The sequence below is a fragment of the Erithacus rubecula genome (genome assembly GCF_903797595.1).
Source record: "Erithacus rubecula genome assembly, chromosome: 25".
Taxonomy (NCBI): domain Eukaryota; kingdom Metazoa; phylum Chordata; class Aves; order Passeriformes; family Muscicapidae; genus Erithacus; species Erithacus rubecula.
This window is the reverse complement of record NC_136677.1, coordinates 4,932,801-4,952,965: the sequence shown is the minus strand read 5'-3', so window position 1 is coordinate 4,952,965 and position 20,165 is coordinate 4,932,801. Positions and strand designations below refer to the sequence as shown.

At 56.3% G+C, this 20,165-nt stretch overlaps 1 protein-coding gene across 1 annotated transcript; it reads left to right on the top strand.

Annotated features, from left to right (window-relative positions):
• Positions 1-7,389: 7,389 nt before the first annotated feature.
• On the top strand, positions 7,390-19,874 carry ADAMTS15 (ADAM metallopeptidase with thrombospondin type 1 motif 15). Its single transcript, XM_079326500.1, is given in 9 exon segments — positions 7,390-8,431; positions 8,434-8,457; positions 12,437-12,569; positions 13,059-13,226; positions 13,765-14,048; positions 15,562-15,739; positions 16,440-16,621; positions 17,184-17,359; positions 17,762-19,874. Coding segments are annotated over 9 exon segments (2,811 nt in total). The 5' UTR covers positions 7,390-7,543; the 3' UTR covers positions 18,540-19,874.
• Positions 19,875-20,165: the final 291 nt, after the last annotated feature.

Here is a 20,165-nt window from a genome sequence, read left to right as displayed (position 1 = left end):
ACTGAATTCCTAACTGAGCTCCCTTGCAGTGAGGAAAAACCCTACAGCAACATGAGAGTCTCAGGCTGTAAATCCAGGTAGCTGCTGTGTGCTCAGCGTGGCCAACGCCAGGAGATGGGCAGAAACATTCTGTCCCTGGCTGGGAACCCACTCAGAAGCAGGGAACAGCTGGCTGTCACGGAGAAAGGGAAATCACTACGTATATATTACTCCTTCTTTCCTCCAAAGCCCTCCTTCTCCATTAGTTCATGAAATTCCTGGCCCCTGGAGCTCCCTTTGTGCAGCACTGGAACATCCTGGGATATCCTTGCTGCAGTTTGGGGGTGATAGATCCTGTCCTGCTCCGTGCCCTGATTTTCTAAACCTTCAAAAGGGAATAGCCCACGCTCAGGACTTGGACTGTGCTCCTTTAACCTTGCTGGGAGTGCCAGCCCAAGGAACACACTTGTTTGTTTTTATTCCCCTCAGCCTAATCTTAAAAAGAACTGGAAGAGCAAAGCAGCATTTGGCACCTCAGGATTCCTGGGAAACCAGAGTCTGGCCAGTGCTGAGTAATGAGGAGTGGGGTTAAAGGCTGCTCTCCCTTTGGTCCAGGATGTATTTACATCTCCCTCTCTATTATTATCTCCACTTTAAAACCACATCCCTACCTATCTAGTAAACACACAGCCCTGGCTCCAAACAGCAGCTGCCCTGGGGCCACGGCTCTGGTTACTCCTTTTTAAAGTGTGGAGTTTGCAGGCATAGCAGAGGAGGAAATAATAATTAAAAATAATTTTGGATGCTTGTGGTGGACAGTGACACAGGTGTGGAAGGAGACACTTCCAATCCAGGTGCTGGGTGGCCAGAAAACTGCAGGAAGGGAGGAAAGCAAGGCCAGGTGCAGTGAAATTTGTCCTGGGATGTGTCCATATCTGTTGGAGTCCTCCAAGACCCAGAGCCTTGGCTGGTCTCCAGCAGCCCCCTCCTCTCCTGGCAGCGAGCTCAGTCTGTTCTCTCCACTGACACGGGTGGGTGCTCCTCCCTCTGCAGCTCCATCAGCCTGGGGACAGCCTGTGTTTTAACAGCAGCAGGAAAGTGCAGAGCCAGGAGCAGGAGCCAAAAGTGAGCCCTGACTCTGCCTCCTCCAAGCCCAAACCCCACGGAAGGTGCCAAAATCTCCCCGGGCTCTGCCTTCTGCGGGTGGGGGGAGGCAGGGAGGTGCAGCCCCGCTCTCAGCTGGGACAGGTAAGGCTGCAGGCAACAGGATGTAATTGATTCCCGGCTTTCCGCTCCCGGAGCTGCATCTTTGATCTGGGAGGACGTGCTCGCATCTTCGCTTGGAGGCACCGCTGGTTTTCATTAGCGGCTCGCTCTGCAAACAGTAGCTGGAATTTTTTGTAGCCTCTCCGGGCTCGTTACAAACCAGCCCAAAGACTCGCTGGGAAAGAGCAAAACCTCACCTGGCTGCCCCTCTGCATCTCCTCCCGGCAAAGCCTGAAAAGCCTCAAGGTTTTTTGGGGTTCCTGCTTCTTATCCCCCGCAGGATGCGCCGTCACCAAACCTCGCCCTCCGCTCTGGCTGCCCGAGCATGTGAAAGCCATTAAAGCCCAGTCACGGTGATTTAAAGCCCCTTTTGATCAAACAGCTCGGAAAGGTCTGTCCCCCCATCCCCTTCCCTGGCTGCTCCCAAGGGAATTTCGGCTCCCGGGGTGAGACCCTTTCTTGTCGACCCTTGAGCTCGCTGTTCCTGCCCTGCAGCAGCACCATCGCCCCGTTTTGGGAAGTCTGAGATGCTTTGCTGTTCCCTCCTTGCTTTACAAACAGGCTCGCATCCAAATCTGCAGCTCCAGGATGAGTTTTACTTATTCCCTTTTGCTCTCAGCGCGGAGAAAACACTTGGGATAATTATTTAAGCTACTAATGAAGCAGCGCCGATGCCCAAAATTGAAACCACTAGATGTCAGTGCTGCCCTACGCTGCGGTGGGAAACCCGAAATCCTTCCCTGGGAAAGTGGGAGTGAAGGGGAGCTGCAGCCGGCTCAAACCCCACCCCACAGCAAAGGGAACATTCCCGATAATTTTCATTTAAAGTGATCAGGTGGGCGGAAATATCTAGCAGAAAAGCAGCTGGGCTTTGAATCAGAGTCCTGCCAAGTTGCCTTCAGTGGAACCACCCTGGCTGTAAAGGTTGGTGAGGGGGAATCAGGGAAATGGATGTTTCCTGGGAGGAAAGGGGAGATTTGGGCTTGTTTTGGGGCCAGTGAGTGAATTAAGGAGCGAAATGTGCCAGCATCAATCTGCGATCGCTGCCTTGCCCTCCCCTCTCGCCATGGCCATAGCCACAAGAGGGCCCTCCTGCCTTAAAAGTGGTGCTGATTTAGGGTTTGCTGCCTCAAAACCGGAATATCCCATCAAAAAGGGGATTTTCCTACTCCTTAGTGCTGTATTTGAACGCCCCCACGGTGCAGCAGCTCATCCCTGGAGATATTTGTCAGCAGCACCAGAGGGTTGGCTGCTGTGGGAGTGATGCTGGGCAAATCCCCAATCCCCTGGATCCCCTAAACGGGGGAAAAGAAGATTTTTAGAAGTCAGGGAAGGGCAGAGACATGCAGGCTGGTTCATCAGCTGGTGATGCTGCCTCTGAGATTTGGTGCCTGTGATGCTGGGCACATCAAGAGCCGTGGTGAGCTCATGGTGATTTGATGCTTTCATTTGATTTAATACAATTTGTAAGAATTCCATTTCTAATTTCTAAACCATCTCTAAGTTTTGTTTTTTTTTTTTGTTTTTTTTTCATATAATTTTCTCTATTTTCCCTATTTATTCTTTATTTTTATTTGCATTTTGTTTTGTAACACCATCACCCATTGCCTTCATTCCATTTCACACCTGGATTTCCAGAGCAGGGATGTGGCACTAGAGGTCAGCCTTGCCTCAGGCTGGGTTTGGAGCTCCAGTTGTGTCCAGGTGAAAGGGTTTCCAAAATCAAGGGATAAATCCTGTTTCCAGCACTACAGCCTCCTCCCAGGGAAGCTGCTTCTCTCTTCCCTGTTTGGATCTTGGGGATTCTGAGGTGTCCTGAGAGCAGCACATCAGTGAGAAGATCCCCCAAGGATTGTCTGGTCCTTCCTGAGACTCCAAAGCTGTGTCTGGTCTGGGTTAAAACCCTCTAAAAAACCCTCCAAGCTGCTTTTCCTATGGAGCAGCCCATATATTCTCTAAATAAATATGGCATGTTAGAATGAAAATACTCTTTTCTACAAATAATAATAATAAAAATCTCCTCTCCTCTCTCTTGCACTCTCACATTGTTTATGGGCTGATGGAAATTAATGAACTCTAATGCTTTTTCTGAGTGATGAGCACCCTGCACAGCTGGCCTGGGGAATCTCCATCCCCCCCCCCAGGTGTATTCCAGATGTGCATCATTTTAATGGCCCCTCAGGCTTACCCAGACCTGCAGCCTCACCCTCTGAAACCTCAGTGGTGTCTGTGCTCTGACACCAGCATGGCAGGAAGGGAATCAGGCAAGGGTGGGAGCAGTGCTGAGTCCTGGGTCATCAATCCCCAGGTGAAGGTGAAAACAAGCACATGATGCTGCATTTTGGGGGTTTGGGGGTGTGGGACTCTCATCTGGCTCTTCTGAACTTCTGTTCTGTTTTAAAACACCATGGAGAAATCTGTGTCTGTCTTCCTCCAGCAGAAAAAGCCTTAAATACCAAGGGGAGTGAGGAGAGGGGGGATTTGAGATTCTTTCAGAGCGAATGAACTATCAGCAACCCCAGGACCTGCAATTCCAGCAGGGAATTGCACAAAACCAGGGATTATATCAGGATTTTTCAATGTACCACGATATTCCCATTCAGAACCCTCCCAGACTGCAGAGGTGACACTGTGTGAGGACATGTGGGAGGGCAGGGATGAGGATCCTTCCCCTGTGTCTCCTGGGGCAGCAGCCTGGGCTGAGTTTGTTGTGGGACACAGATCCTCTCCTCCCACCATCCCTGCTGTGGGAAACCCCAGGAGGAGCAGCCTGCCCACCTCCTGTGCCATCATCAGTCAGAATAAAGCTGAATAAATTAATTCAGCATCTTCCTGCCCAGCGTGGGGCAGGGTTTAGGTTGCTGAGTTCTCCACATGCTCAGGTTTCTTGTGTACCTCACCCTCAATGTCCCTATCTAGACTCAGCTAGATTTTCTTCTCCAAGCCTTTATTTCCTGGAAAGCCAGCTAACAATGCATCTGACTCATACTAAATCCCTGGAGAGGATCTTCCTTCTTGCCCAGGTGATGGGGAGCTGGGAGAACACAGCCTGAACTTTTGGGTGGGAGCCCAAGCCTCTGATATGACAATCTTTTAGCTAAAATCAACTGCTCAAGTGGCAATTTTCCCTGCCTTAACCACCTTTCTGCTCTGTCTTGGGCTTAAAATTCTCAGATGGTCTATTTAAAACAATTTCTTTGGTGAACTGGACCACCCAAGAGATATGTGAGGTTTGAAGTGGTTTCTTTTTTTCTCCTTTTCTAGTTTAAAATGAATGCATTTTCATCACAGTGATGAATAAAAGAAACAAGATGACTTGGTGCTTGCTGGAGATGCTTGATAGGAAGGTGAGAGAAGGAGAATCCACACTGCAAACCAGCTCACACTGATATTTCAAGATCAGAGTGAGCAATGGGTTAAGCCTGAGTGAGATAGGCTTTACCTTAAAGCAGTTTCTAGAGAAAAATCAAAGTAGAAGCAGAATCCACCTTATATACCTTTGATACATTTCACTATCTGTAGCTGCTCAGAATGTTCCAAAGGCATCTTCCACCTCCATTCCCTGCTTCCTGTGTGCTCTCCTTCAAGTCACACACATTCATCCCATTTCCATCCCATCCAGGGGGAGAGGACAGCCAGGCTCAGCCCCAAGATGAGGAGTGAGGGACACCAGGGTGTTACCTGGGCCTCCTTCAGGTGTGGGGTGCAAACAGCTGCTGGTTTGTCCTCAGAGAGAAAAATCTCGTCACATCCACAAGCTAGAGAACTAAAACAGAAATGTGAATAGAAATTCTTTTATGTAGAGCTCTGAAAAGCTCCTGTACCCCTGGGAGCTGCTGCACAGGGTGCCCAGCATGTGCTCCTTGTGCTCCCCAGCTCTTCTGCTCACCCTGTGCAGGGAAGTGAAGCAGCAGATGGGTTGGATTGCAAACAAAACAACCTGCCCTGGGGTAGGTGATGCCCAGAGTGAGGCTGGGACAGAGCATCCAGCTGCTCCATGCCTGTGCTTGGCACACCATCAGCATCACAGGACACGGCCAGTCCCGTGCTGGGCTCAGCCCAGAGCCAAAGCACTCACATTTGCTGCTTCTTTCCCCATCAGGAGGCAATCAGATGTTCTCCAGGCTGGAGATAAAGTTCCTGCCAGCTTGGTTTGACTCATGCTCTTGATGAGAGTTCCCAGATGGAGAGGCTGGAGCTCAGTGAGTAACTCTGGCTTGGTGACCTCTAGGCTGAGCTGGTGGCAGCTCTGGGAGCCTGGGGCACTCTGGATGCTGCTGTGGTCTTTGGAGAAATTCATCCTGCTGAGCAGGGCAAGGCTGTGGGAAGGAGAAATTCCCTCCTGGCACCTCAAGATGCTCGACTGTCCCTCTTCCCTTGCTCCTCCTGGGTTGTCTATTTTCCTCCACTCCCTGGACCACCCATTACCAACATCCCTGGGCACATTGCACTTTGGCCAGCAGACAAAACCCCTGATTCCCTCAGCCCAATGCAGTCAGCTGCTTTTTTTGGGTCACAAGTCCAGCTGCAAGGCACACGACTGAGGAAACCACAGCAAGGGGACACACTGACAGGAAAACGAGCTGGGCTCTGGGCTCTGGGCTGTGGGCTCTGTGCCTTGGTTTCTGTTTCATACATGGACACATTCTTCAGCTGGGCTTGGATTTCAAAGGATTCCAGCCTTTGCTAAAATCACATCAAAGCCAGCTTGTCCATGAGAGGCCTCAATTTCATCACTAAACCAAACCATGGTGCTTACTGGTGCTGATAAATCCGTTCCTCAGCTACAGATTGTTGCTGAGGACTCTTCACTCCTCTCCAAAAATCCCATCCACAGTGAGATCTTTCTGCCTCCCCAGAGCATTAACTGCCCCAGCATCCTCCACACCCGTTTCTGGTGGTCCCTGTATTTGGTGGGTGTGGGGAGTTCCCATGTATTCCATACAGGTTGTCCTGCAGTCTCAGAGGAGAGGATATTGCAGGTGTTGACACTCATGGAGTGCACTGTGCTGGTCAGGGATGGAGGGAGGCTGAGCTCAGAAGTGGAAATTGCCTTTGCCCCCAGCTGGAGCCCCTGAATGAGGGTGGGGTGGGGTGAGAGGGATGCACTGGAAGCTGCTTTACTGGGGAGAACAGGGATCCTGGTGTGAATGCAGCAATTGTTGGGGCAGTGTTACACTGGAGGTGCATGGAGGGGCACAGCCCAGATCTCAGTGCTGGACACCCCTGGGCTGTGGAAAATGTCTATCTTCCTGAAAAAAATCTGGGAACTAAGCCCTCAGCTGCCAAATAGCTGGTTCCCCACTCCACTGAACCGTCCCAAATACCAGCAGGGAGCAGAGGATGGAGGGCTGGAATAGCTGACCTTTAAAGTTCCCTTCCAACCCAGACTATTCCATGACTCAATGATTCTATGACCTTTTATCTTCCCTGCACACCCTTGTTGTAAGCAGAGGCCCCTTCCCCGTGGGGTCACAGAGCTCCATGCCTTCACTTGGAGCAGGATCCAGAAAAACTGGAGAGTGGCAGGAGGGAGCCTGGCAGGTGGGAGCATCCCTGGGGGCTGCAGTTTCCTTCTTTGCTGCAGGAATTAAAGTGAAGAGGGTTTCCTCCCAATACATCCCACCCAACCTATCTTGTCCCACGCCCCACATCCCACCTTATTCCATCCCCCTCCCAGCACCCATTCCACCCTGTCCCACCCCACCCCTTACTCCATCCTGTTCCCACTCCAGCATCCCATTCCATCCCACACAATCCTACCCAATCATCTCACCTCAGTGCTCCATCCCATCCATCTCACCCTGTCTCATCCCACCCTCTATACCACCCCATCTCAAACCCACATCCCACTCTATCCCATCCCACCCTATCCCACCCCTTATTCCATCCTGTTCCCACCCCAGCATCCCGTTCCATCCCACACCATCCTATCCCACTCCTCAACCCCCCGTCCCGCCCCGTCCCCTCGGCGCTCCCGGCGGTGCCGGAGCCGCCCCCGCCCCGCTCCGCCCCGGGAGGCGGTGGCAGCCCCGGGCGGAGCGCGGTTCTCTCCGCCGCTCTGGGGCTCCGCCGGCCCCGCTCGCCCCGGCCCCCGCCCCGATCCCGCCCCGCTCGGCGCTATAAGAGCGCGGTGCGCCCCGCACAGCAGGTACCGGCGGGGCCGCTCCGCTGCTCCAGCCTCGCGGCTCCGGGAGGAGGAGGAGGAGGGAGGAAGGGAGGGGGGGGGCCGGGTCCTGCTTTCTCCCCCCGCGCCTCCCCCGAACCCCGATGCCGCCGGCCTGAGCCCGCCGGGACGATGCTGCCGCTGCTGCCGCTGCTGCTGCTGGGCGCCCCGGGGCTGAGCCTGCCCTCGGGGGGACCCCCGGACCCCGACTCCGCGCTGGTCACCCCGCTGCGCCTGGACCCCGACATCAACGGGCCCGCTTATTTCAGGGGGGGCCCGGCCGAGCCGCCGCGGGGCGGGCAGGCGGTGGTGATCCAGCTCTCGGCTTTCGGGGAGGATTTCTACCTGCACCTCTCCCCCGACGCCCGGTTCATCGCGCCCGCCTTCGCCGCCCACTACCTGGGGGCGGCCGCCCGCCCGCTGCCCGCTCTCCGCCACTGCTTCTATTCGGGGGATGTCAACGCCGACCGCGAGTCCTTCGCCGCGCTCAGCCTTTGCGGGGGGCTCCGGGGGGCTTTCGGCTACCGGGGAGCCGAGTACCTGATCAGCCCGCTGGCGGGGGGCTCCGGGGGGCTCCACCGCCTGCAGCGCCGCCGCCCCGGCCGCCCCGTCGGGGCCGCAGCATCGCGCTGCGCCGTGGGCTCCGCGCTCACCCCCGGCGTGCTGCAGGCGCTCGACAAGTACCGGGGCCGTGCGGGGGGAAAAGGCGCCCGGGCCAAGCGCTTCGCCTCGGTCCCGCGGTTCGTGGAGACCCTGGTGGTGGCCGACGAGTCGATGGTGAAGTTCCACGGGGATGACCTGCAGCACTACCTGCTGACCCTGATGGCCACGGCCGCCCGCCTCTACAAGCACCCCAGCATCCGGAACCCCATCCAGATCTCCGTGGTCAAGTTCCTCCTCATCGGGCAGGATGACAAGGGGCCCAAGGTCACCAGCAACGCCGCCCTCACCCTGCGCAACTTCTGCGCCTGGCAGAAGAAGTGGAACAAGGGCAGCGACAAGCACCCCGAGTACTGGGAACAACCGCCATCCTCTTCACCAAGCAGGTGGTGCGGGGGTGGCCCCGAGGAGCTGTCCCCCCGTCACGGAGCCCTGCGCTGGGCTGAGGCGTTGCCACCTCTGTGCGTGCTGGTGGAGGCTGTGCCTGTGCCTGCTCCCTCTTTCCCAGGGAGCCTCCACTCTCGGATGCTGGGTGGGAGGTGCAGAGGCATTGAGATGCCGAATTGGGCCGGCCCTTGCTGTCCCCTGGGCAGGTTTTGGCTAGCATTCTGGAAGAATCCCTGCCGTGGGGTGAATGAGGCCGGGGTGTCCAAAGGCAGGTTGCCCCACGGGCAGAGACCTGCTGCTCTGTCTCCTGCCCTCCTGCAGGAGCTTGGCAGAATTGCCCTGCTGCTCTGGCGTGCACCCTGAAACGAGAGGTCTGAGCCCAGAAGAGGAGGAGCACGGTCCCGCTTCCCCCTCCCCAGCTGGGAAGAGCTCACAGTGCCACCTGCCAAGAAAAAAAACCTCTCCCTGCTCCCTCTGGCTTGTGTGTGAGGTCCTCCTGAGGAGCTGGGCTCTCCTCAGCACTGGCTGTGCTGCATGGACCCTGTTCAGGGCTGGAAGTGAAGCACCAGGGACCAGCCAGTGTACAGCCCTCGAGTGGGGGAGAGGGGACAGCCACTGCCACCACTGCCTGGGCTGGCTCACCCCTGTGGGGATAGAGGTTGGAGCTGCCTTTGGTGTGGCTCCGTGGGGATGTGGGGTGTGGGATGAGCACTGCATCCTTCCATCCTCACAAACTGCATGACACTGAGGTTCCCACAGCCTCTCCCCATTCCTCCTCCTTCCCTGTAGTCCTGTGTCAGTGTGGACACCAGTCCAGTGCCTGCATCCCAAATTCACAGATGGGGTGGGAGGAGGATGAGCCCAGCTTGGAGGAGACAGTCACGTCTTCTCCTGGCTGCAGCAGGCTTTGGCAGCAAAGGCTCCTTGCATTTTCTCCTTCTACTATCCCTGCCCAGATGTTTTTGGATCAGGGACACGTGAGGAACTCCCCTCAGCAGCAGGGAGACCATTCCCAAAACATTTTCCCAGGTCAAGCACTTGTGGGTGGGGAGGATACAGCATCCAGCTCAGCTCAGCTGTCCCTAGCCTGGGCTCAACAGGGGCTGACACTGGTCTGGAGCAGGAATGATGCTGTGCAGGACGTGTGAGATCTTGTCCTGTCTGTCTTCTTGTCCCCCCACCCCGGGCCAGCTGTAAATCCTGTGGGAACACAGGCAGCATGGAAGGCCAGGCTGCTGCAGCAGCTCAGGGAGGAGGACACTGCTGACACCTCTGCAGGGACAGGCCAGCTCCACCTCTGGTGGAAACCCAGTGAGGTCACTGGAGTTGCACGTGGGACAGATCCGTCCCAGCCATTCAAAAGATGTGGAGCACGTCTGGGCTGCATTTTTTACACATTGCTAAACCATCCATTCCTGAACTCCCAAAGCAAGCTCAATGCAAAGGCACACGGTCAGGGAGACATCTGCCTTCCTTGAATGCATCCATCTGTGGTCCCCTGACATCCTGAAGCTTATCTTCCTGCCAAAAAGCTGTTACATAAGCCCCCGACTTAAATTTCACCTCCAGGCTGGTTGATAGGCAGTTTTCAGTTGTGTTGATGAGCTGCTGACGAATGGGGCTCTCTTTTACTGCTTGGATTTGCTCCCTTCCAACACTGGTGATGCTGAGTGATGGATTTGCCTTTGGGAAGCTCAGTCCTGATCAGCTGGTGGGTGCAGATTCCCATCCTACCCGAGCCACTGCTTTTTGGAAGGTCCTGCAGAGCATCCAGCCTTCAGCTGCCCTGCACACCTGGCACAGGGCTTGTCCATTCCTTCCACCCCTCCTGGACCTGGGTGTCACACCAGCAAACGTTTGCTGAGCATCTTTGCTTTGCTGTCAAACCAACGGGATGTTGCATGAAGGAACATCTGGTTGCAGCCAGGCACGTGGCTGGTGCTGTGGGGGAATTTGGAAACTGCAGCTCAAGCCTCAGCTTTTTGGAGTTGCTTTGGATGCACACAGGAAGGAGAGTGCTCATGACTCTGAGTAGGTGAATTAATGCACAAGCCACAAGGATCCCCCTAAATGACCTGTGGAATGTCTTGAAGTTCACAAGGGGTGATGAAAAGCCTTGGAAGGTCCCATGCAGGAAGGTCAGGCTGGCAGCAGAGTGCTGATGCCCCTTGGGGGACCAACAATGCTCTCTGTATCTGTGCCAGCAGGGGGGACACTGGTGACACGAGCAGAGGCAGAGCTGGCTCCTTGCACGGTGCTTTCCCACCCTAAACCTCTTCCCCTCCTGAGCAGCCCCAGCTCCTGGCAAGGCTGAAGGAGTGTTCAGCTGGGGGATCAGGACCTCTCCTTGAAGCCCAGAGGTGCTGCTGGCATCCCTGAGGAGGCTGTGGTGAGGAGTGAGGGCAAAGCCCCTGCAGAGCTGCTGGCTGTGCCTCCCAGCGAGGTTCAGAGCGAGAAGTGGGTCAGTGTGTCAGTGCAGGTGTTGGGCTGGGAGCCAAAGCTTGCTGTGCTGGCGAGGAAAGAGCTCTTCAAAGAGCAGGGAGCTGTGAGCTGTGACATTCCTCCCCGTGCCCCATCCTCACCCCCAAAGCCCCTGTGCCGGCCAGAGCACGGGCAGGGGCTCCTGGGCAAGCTGCAGCCTGGTCTGGTCAGTGTGGGACTGGAACTCTGCACCTGGGCTTGCCAGCACCATTAATCAACCCGTGCCCACCAGTGGTGGCACTGCCAATGCAACGTGGGGTTGCCACCTCTACTCCTTGCTGACACTGGTGTGTGATGGGATCAGGGATGCAGCAAATTCAGGCAGGAAAATTGCAGAGCAAAGCACTGAGCCCAGTGTACGATGGGGTTTTCCACCACCTGTGCAGACCCAGACATTTCTTCACGTCACCTCTCTGGAGATCCCAGTCTTCCCTCCACGCTCTGCAGCCCCAGGTCCCTGTTAAAGCCATCTCAGCCTGGCTGGGGCTCTCTGAAGTCATCAGGACTTTACCCACGGCTGAACCTGCCTGCATGGGAATGCCTTCAGCTTGGAAACCTTGCTGGAAATATTGGCAGAGCAGCTCCTGCAGGATTTTGAGCAACCCAGGCGCTTTGGCTGGGCGAGTGCTGAGCATGAATCACACTTATTTATAGCAGGGGAGCGCCCAGCGAATCCCTGACTTTGCTTTTCATGTGGAAAACAGCTCCCTGCCCACTGCATGGGCTGCACCAAGGGAGGGGAGGAGGCTCCAGCCTCCCAAACCAAACCCACAGCCCAGCAGGGGAAGGGAGCACCTGGGACAAGGTTACTGCCAGGCTGCAGCATCAGCGTGTCTTAAGAGGACTTTTTTTTAACACAAGCACCTGGAGAAGGGCAGATTGGTTTATGATGAGACCCTTCCCAGGCTCTCTCCTGGCAATATCTGTGTAGGATCTGGCTGTCCTCAGTTTGGGGGAAGCCTGGGCTGGTTCCTACTGTGATCAGCTGGGCTTGGTTACTCCTTGAAGGATGGCTGCAGAGTGTCTTAGAGAAGCAAGAACACTTTCTTTAGCCTTGGAGACCTCTGGACCTGGTCCAGGGCTTTCTTGTTCCTTGGAAGAAGCTGAGGAATGAGATTGAGAAGTGGCTGAGCCCTGAGTCCAAGGCCAGATGTGTTCTCATCCACCCACCTGGGTCTTGTGCTTGAGCTCACTTAGGACGCAGGGAACCAGACTGGTTCCTCTGTGACAAAACCAGCTCCACGCTGGCCAGAGGAGCTGTGTGGGTAGGAAAAGCTGCTGCTGAAGACAGGGCAGAATGCTACACACATCCCTGGTGCCAGGGTTAGCTGCAAACACCCTGTGCAGCCTGGGCTGGGGCAGGATTGAGATTTGCTGTCTCTATCCTGCTGTGGTTCCCATCAGTAGCTCCCCGTGGGGGGCCAGGGATGAGGTGGGGAAGGGCAACCACGACACCAGTGCTGTCCCCAGGACTAACCCTTCCCTCTGTGATGGCAGGACCTGTGTGGTGCCACCACCTGTGACACGCTGGGCATGGCAGACGTGGGCACCATGTGTGACCCCAAGCGCAGCTGCTCCGTCATCGAGGACGACGGGCTGCCCTCGGCTTTCACCACGGCCCACGAGCTGGGTAAGGCTCCAGCTCTCCTCTCCTCTCAGCAGCACTTCCAGGAGCTGGCAAGGCTCAGAATAGCCCTGGTTTCAGCCTCTGGAAACTCTGCCTTGGCTACAAGAGTCCCCTTGGGTCGGGAGGGAAGGGGCTGCTGAGGAAACAAAAGGTTTTGCTCTCATGGTTGCTGCCAGCTGGGTTTTCAGGAGTCCTTAAACAGCAGGCAGAGGGCACAGCTACCTCTGGGAGGGAGGAGACAGCTGGACAAGTGTGAAGTCATCTGTCACCTTCTCTTCACAATTTCCCTTGCCCTTCCTTTTCCACGTGCATGAGGCACCTGGCAGAGAGCTGGAGTGTTGGCTGACTCTTCTGGGCTATCCAGTTCCATCATTGCAAGGCTCTGCCCCACTCTATGTCTGAGTCTCCCCTGAAAGAATCTGGGGGTGGGGGGGTTCCTGCTCATCGTGCTGTGCTGGGTTATTCATGCTGCCTCCCTTTACCCACCCCCAGGCCACGTGTTCAACATGCCCCACGACAATGTCAAGGCCTGTGAGGAGGTCTTTGGCAGGCTGAAGACCAACCACATGATGTCCCCCACCCTCATCCAGATCGACCGTGCCAACCCCTGGTCAGCCTGCAGTGCTGCCATCATCACTGACTTCCTGGACAGTGGCCACGGTGAGCCCTCCTGTGCCCCCACCTGTGTCCCTGTCCTCTAGAACCGGCTCTGTCCCTGCAGGCTGAGCCCTCCTGTGCCCCCACCTGTGTCCCTACCCCTAGAACAGGGTCTGTCCCTGCAGGCTGAGCCCTCCTGTGCCCCTCAACCTCCACCTGTGTCCCTGTCCCCTAGAACAGGGTCTGTCCCTGCAGGTGTTTACTGGGAAAAGATAGTTGGCTGTAGAGCTCTTCCTCTCCTGGCTCTGTAAACAAATTGAGAAGGAAATGGGAGGTTGGAGAGGAAGGAAGTTTAGAAGGAAATGGGAGCATTTCTGTAGCATCTAGACGTGCTGGGTGTCCCCAGCAGTGACATCTGCACTCAGGCTGCTGGCACAGGAGATGGAATCATCTGAGTCAGGGACACAGCCAAGATAAAGGGCATCCCTGGGGTAGTTTTGGCCCAATCTCTCCCTCATCTCCCTGCAGCACTGCTTTCCCTCCCCACTCTGGTCCACACAACCCCCAGGACCTGCTAGCCCTGCTGTCCCCCCTCCTGCAGGGGACTGCTTGCTGGACCAGCCTGCCAAGCCCATCCCTCTGCCCGACGACCTGCCGGGGACGAGCTACAGCCTGAGCCAGCAGTGTGAGCTGGCCTTTGGGGTGGGCTCCAAGCCCTGCCCCTACATGCAGTACTGTGCCAAGCTGTGGTGCACGGGCAAGGCACGGGGGCAGATCGTGTGCCAGACCCGGCACTTCCCCTGGGCCGACGGCACCGCCTGCGGCGACGGGCGCTTCTGCCTCCGGGGAGCCTGCGTGGAGAGACACAACGTCAGCAAGCACAGGGTGAGTGCTGGGGCAGCCCAGAGCCCTGCAGGGCACTCAGTGCAGGATGAGAGCTGGGGGGAGCCCCAGAGCCCTGCAGGGCACTGAGTGCAGGGTGAGAGCTGGGGGGAGCCCCAAAAACACTCCATAGAGTCACACTGAGTGCAGGGTGAGTGCTGGGGCAGCCCAGAGCCCTGCAGGGCACTGAGTGCAGGGTGAGTGCTGGGGGGAGCCCCAAAAACACTCCATAGAGTCACACTGAGTGCAGGGTGAGTGCTGGGGCAGCCCAGAGCCCTGCAGGGCACTGAGTGCAGGGTGAGTGCTGGGGGGAGCCCCAAAAACACTCCATAGAGTCACACTGAGTGCAGGGTGAGTGTCTGTGCTGGAGCCCCAAAACCCTGTAGGGCACTCTGAGTGCAGGGTGAGTGTCTGTGCTGGAGCCCAGAAACCCTGCAGGGCACTGAGTGCAGGGTGAGTGCTGTGGGGAGCCCCAGAAACACTCCATAGAGTCACACTGAGTACAGGGTGAGTGTCTGTGCTGGAGCCCCAAAACCCTGTAGGGCACTCTTAGTGCAGGGTGAGTGCTGGGAGGGAGCCCAGAGGCCTGCAGGGCACTGAGTACAGGGTGAGTGTGAGCATCCTGAGATGGAACCCCAAAACCCTGCAGGGCACTCAGTGCAGGGTGAGAGCTGGGGGGAGCCCCAAAAACACTCCATAGAGTCACACTGAGTGCAGGGTGAGTGTCTGTGCTGGAGCCCCAAAACCCTGTAGGGCACTCTGAGTGCAGGGTGAGTGTCTGGGAAGGAGCCCCAAAACCCTGCAAGGCACTCTGAGTGCAGGGTGAGTGCTGGGAGGGAGCCCAGAGCCCTGCAGGGCACTGAGTACAGGGGGAGTGCCTGGGAGGGAGCCCCAAAAACACTCCATAGAGTCACTCTGAGTGCAGGGAGAATGTCTGAGCTGGGAACCCCAAAAACACCCTGTAGGGTCACTCTGAGTACAGGGTGAGTGCTTGTGTTGGAACCCCAAAAACACCCCACAGGGTCACTCTGAGCAGATGCTGGCGGGGATATCCCCAATCTCCTGATGGTGGATTCCAGCATGGGGATGCTGATGTGGAAAGAGCAGGAGATCCCTTGGGTATCATGCATTTCTCAAGAGGAAAAGCTGCTGCCCTGCTCCAGCCAGCTCTGGGCATGGTTCACAGAATTTGCAGTGTTGGAAGAGACCCATGAGGATCATTGAGTCCAACTACTGGTCCTACAGCACCATCCCCAAGAGACACCCCACATGCCTGAGAGTATTGTCCAGATCCTTCTTGAGCTCTGCCTTGGGGCTGTGACCACTCACTGCCCAGTCATCCTCTGGGGGAAGAACCAACCTAACCCTGCCCAGCACGGCTTGGGTCGTGTCACTGGTCACCACAGCGGCGAGATCAGCCCCCCTGGGGTTCCCCAGGGCAGGTTTGGCTGTTTTCCCCGTGCAGGGCTATCCCAGAGCGTGGCTGTGGGGTGACCCGTGCCGTCCCTCCCCGCAGGTGGACGGCGGCTGGGCGCGGTGGGCTCCGTACGGGCCGTGCTCGCGGAGCTGCGGCGGAGGGGTGCAGCTGGCCCGGCGCGACTGCACCGAGCCCACCCCCGCCAACGGGGGCTCCTACTGCCAGGGCATCCGCGTCAAGTACCGCTCCTGCAGCCTGGAGCCCTGCGCTGCCGCAGGTAAGGGCTGCAGTGCGCGGGGCGAGAAACGGGACTGCCCTATAGAGAGGGGTTGCCGAGCAAAAGGTGCTAAGGATGTACAAACTGTCCTTGAGATTGAAATGAAAGCAGCGCTCGACTGAGTGGCTGTGCTCGACTGTAGATGCTTGAAGTTCTTCTCCCTTTGTTAAGATAATGTCAGTTGCTGCAAAGACACCAAAGAGACCCCCTCCAGGCATGACAGGGAGGGTCCAAGATAAGGTTTAGAGGTAGGAAGGTGGTAAAATGTGGTAACGTAGTGATTCCTATAGGTTGTATGTAAATGTTAGAGAATTTGTATTTTGTACTAGATTGGTTAGTGGAAGAGTAGAATATTCAACATAGAAGGAGATTTAAGACTTTGTGAAAGGGGACCACACTTGCTCTTACATCCTCAGACTCCCTCACTCTTGTCCCTGCACCCCTCACCCTTGCTTTTACCCCCTTTGTTATCCTATTCCTCTGGGCCCGCTTTGAGCAGCATTTGGCAGCTCCAAGCTCAGCCCTTTTCACCTACCCCGATGTAATAAACTGCAAACTTCAAGACAGAATATAGACTGCCCCCGAGTTTGTCCTGACCACCAGCTCCTACACTGGAGCTCGGCTTGGGCTGCGACAACCCCAGAGAAATAAAGCTGGAGCTGCAGGCTGGCACCCAACACCACATCCCTGTTATTTTCAGTGCCAGGGAAGAGTTTCCGTGAGGAGCAGTGTGAGGCTTTCAATGGCTACAGCCACAGCACCAACCGCCTCACCGCCTCCGTCTCCTGGGTCCCCAAATACTCTGGCGTCTCGCCCCGGGACAAGTGCAAGCTCATCTGCCGGGCCAATGGCACTGGCTACTTCTATGTGCTGGCACCCAAGGTAGGTGGGAGACCCCCAGGGTCAGTGCCTGCCTGTGGGATGGCTGCAGGGCACCTGGAAATGGATTGGTGTTGCTTGTCTGGTGGGGGGATGGTGTCAGATGGAGGTAGAGGAGGGGAGTCCACCAGTCTGCTGTGAGTCAGCTTGGGGCTGGAGTTGGTCCAAGTTGTCATTTTTTATTCTTGTAAGTGTGCCTTTGGCATATTCCTGTGGCCCTGGGATGGAGAATGATAGTTTGGGTACTGGGGAAGCAATGGGCAGGACAGGGTGGACATCCAGATGTGGAACTGAGCGGGATGGTGTTAGGAGTGTCTGCTGTGCAGCTTGTTTCCTGCAAGGGAAAGGGCAGGAAATTCTGTAGATGGGAGCAGAAAAGGGATATAGTCCCATCCATCTCTTCTCAGAGACCCCAAAATCCTGTCTGCAGAGCAGAACATGAGCAAAGAGCCACATGGTGCCTGCTGGCATCTCCTCAGCACCTGTTGGATGGATTGGGGTGGGATGGGAGGCCTTGGGAGGTGTGAGAGGAAATGCAGCAGCTTGTTTTACTCACCTGGTTTAGGTTGTGGATGGCACCCCTTGCTCCCCGGACTCCACTTCGATCTGTGTCCAGGGCAAATGCATCAAGGCAGGCTGTGATGGGAAGCTGGGCTCCAAGAAGAAGTTTGACAAATGCAGCGTCTGCGGAGGAGACAACAAGAGCTGCAAGAAGGTCTCAGGCTTGTTCACCAAACCCATGTGAGTATTTGGGGACCATGAATGCTTCCCCTACTCCCAGCTCTGTATTTTGGTGGGGAGATGCAGGAAGGTTGTGGGGACGGTGATGGGATAAATCCATCCTGAGCAAAACCTGCTGGTGCTCATGTACATCACAGCACAGACACCTGGGCTGGCTCTGAAGGAGAAGCAGGACACATTTAATGCTGTGTTGATGGAGTCAACTCCATTCTGCTGATGGAGTGCTGTTGAGCCAGAGGGGCTGAAGCATCTTCCTGTAGCTGGCTGACATCAGCCTAGACAAAACCCAACACTGTGAGGAATTCAAAATGATCTTCACAAGCAGGAGACAAACATAGGGCTGGGAGGATCTCGGGGCTGAAGTTATGCACAGTGTCTGATGCCCTGCCCGCTCTCTTCCAGGCACGGCTACAACTTTGTGGTGGTGATCCCCGCGGGCGCCTCCAACATCGACATCCGCCAGCGGGGCTACAAGGGGCTCGTCAGCGACGACAACTACCTGGCGCTGAAGAACGCGCAGGGCAGGTACCTGCTGAACGGCCACTTCATCGTCTCGGCCGTCGAGAGGGACCTGATGGTCAAGGGCAGCGTGCTGCGCTACAGCGGCACCGGCACGGCCGTGGAGAGCCTGCAGGCCTTCAAACCCATCCAGGAGCCCCTGACGCTGGAGGTGCTCTCCGTGGGGAAGATGACCCCTCCCCGCGTCCGCTACTCCTTCTACCTCCCCAAGGAGAGCAAGGAGGACAAATCCTACAAGAAGGAGGGCAAAGCCCCGCCGGACCTCAACAACAGCGTCCTCAGCCTGTCCAACCGCCTGGACGGCGGGCGGCCCAGCTACAAGCGGCCGTCCTACAGGTGGGCGGTGGGCGGCTGGGAGGCGTGCTCGGTCACCTGCGGCGACGGCTTGCAGAAGAGGTCGGTGTCTTGCCGCGACTCGTACGGGCAGCCGGCGGCCGAGTGCGACGCGGCGCAGCGCCCGGCCGAGGCGCGGCTCTGCGGGGAGCCCTGCCCCGCCTGGCGGGCCGGACCCTGGGCCCCCTGCTCCAAGAGCTGCGGCCGCGGCTTCAAGAGGCGGGCGCTGGAGTGCTCGGTGCCCGGCGGGCGCCTGCTGCCCAGGGACAGCTGCAATTTCCGGAGGAAGCCGCAGGAGCTGGATTTCTGCACCTTGAGGCCGTGCTGAGAGGGTCGAGGGGTGCCTGCGAGGAAGCTGTGGTGGTGTTATGGCTGGGTGCAGCCAGAGGTTGGGAGTGGGGGAGATGTCCATAGCACATAGCAAAAGGGGGAAAAAATAAGGAAAAAAATGGGGAAAAAAAACGGGATTTGGGTGTGGAGACAACCCCACGCACCTGGGAGAGAGGGATTTCGCCAAGCAGGTCGCTTGGAGACGGAGCGGGAATGAACATCTACCTCGAAGCCACTGAACGGCACGGAAAGGAGGCTGGGAGCTGGGGGCAGATGGAAACCAGGAGGATCACCCCTGCCTGTGATGGATCCGTGCTACAGGCAGGGGGATGCCCCTAAATTGCACGGGTGAAGCCTCCCCCACCTTCCCAGGAGCAGCCCTACCTCCCTTCTCCCTGGACTCCCCCAACACTCACACTATGCCAAAAGGATTCACCAATGCAACGACCACCGGTGCCACAGGCGCTGGGACTGACGCCTCCAGGGCTTGCTGGTGGGCACTTTGTTGTCCCCTGGGCCAGGCTGGAAGGTGGTGGCTTTATTTTCATTCTCTCCTCATGTTTATGACCTGAGCAGTGTAAATTTTATGGTGCTTAACTCTGTATTTTTTTAACCTCCTTCCTCCCCTCCTGACGGATGTAAAGCTTGCATTCCCAGGGGATCTCACCAACCTGAGGTTTCCTATGGTGCTTTGGGATGGGGCTGTGTGAACATCTGGATGCTCCCTTACACCCTGCTCCACCTGAAACTTTTTGGGGCTAAAAGGGATCACAATGGACCTGAGGTTTGAGCTGGCATTCCAAAAAAACCCAAACAACAAACAGCTGTGCTGTAATTCCACAGGGTCAGATGCAGCCCCCCCCCCAGTCACTGAGACTTTGCTTTGCTCTGGAAATGGTGCTCAATGGGACCAGTATGTCCTGCCCAGACATCCATCCCATTGCCTCCAGCCTTTAAACTGGTTGGGGTATTTTTTCCTCTTTAACCGGGTTGGGGTATTTTTCCTCTTTAACCAGGTTGGAATATTTTCCTTTAAAGCCTCCCTGAGACATCCTGAGCTCTATCAGAGCTGGGGTGACTTCCCTGGCATCCCTTTTGAGCTGAGGGAGATTCATTTGGGCCTTTGGCTTTCCTGAGGAAAAAGGGGCTCAGCAGGGTTCAGGCATGCAGGGAAAGAGGGGCTGTCAGACCTCTTGGTGCTGCAAAGCATCTATAACCAGCTTCCCCCTCCAGTTATTCTGGGGATGTTCTGTACCTCTCATGGTTTTGTAACATTGTGCCTGTTGTGGTCAGAGGCTGTTTTACCTCTCCCAAACCCCATTTATCATTTAGGTCTCTTAGTCTTTTTTGCATTGTCACTGATGAAGGTGCCTCTTAATCAATGAGCTGTGACTGTGAGCAGGCCAAAGCTGCTGGGTCAAGAAAGGTATTTTAGGGATGAGAGACAGATTTTGGATGGGCAGAAGGTGTCATCTCAGCAAGTGGAGGCTTGGACCCTGCTGTGCTTGTTCAGTCCCTTGGAGGTACAACATGGAAACTGCTGCCCCTTGGGTGGCTCCAGAAGGTCTCTGTGGGCAAGGTGACAATGACAAGAAATGGCACAGGTGCCATGAGAGTTCCCTCC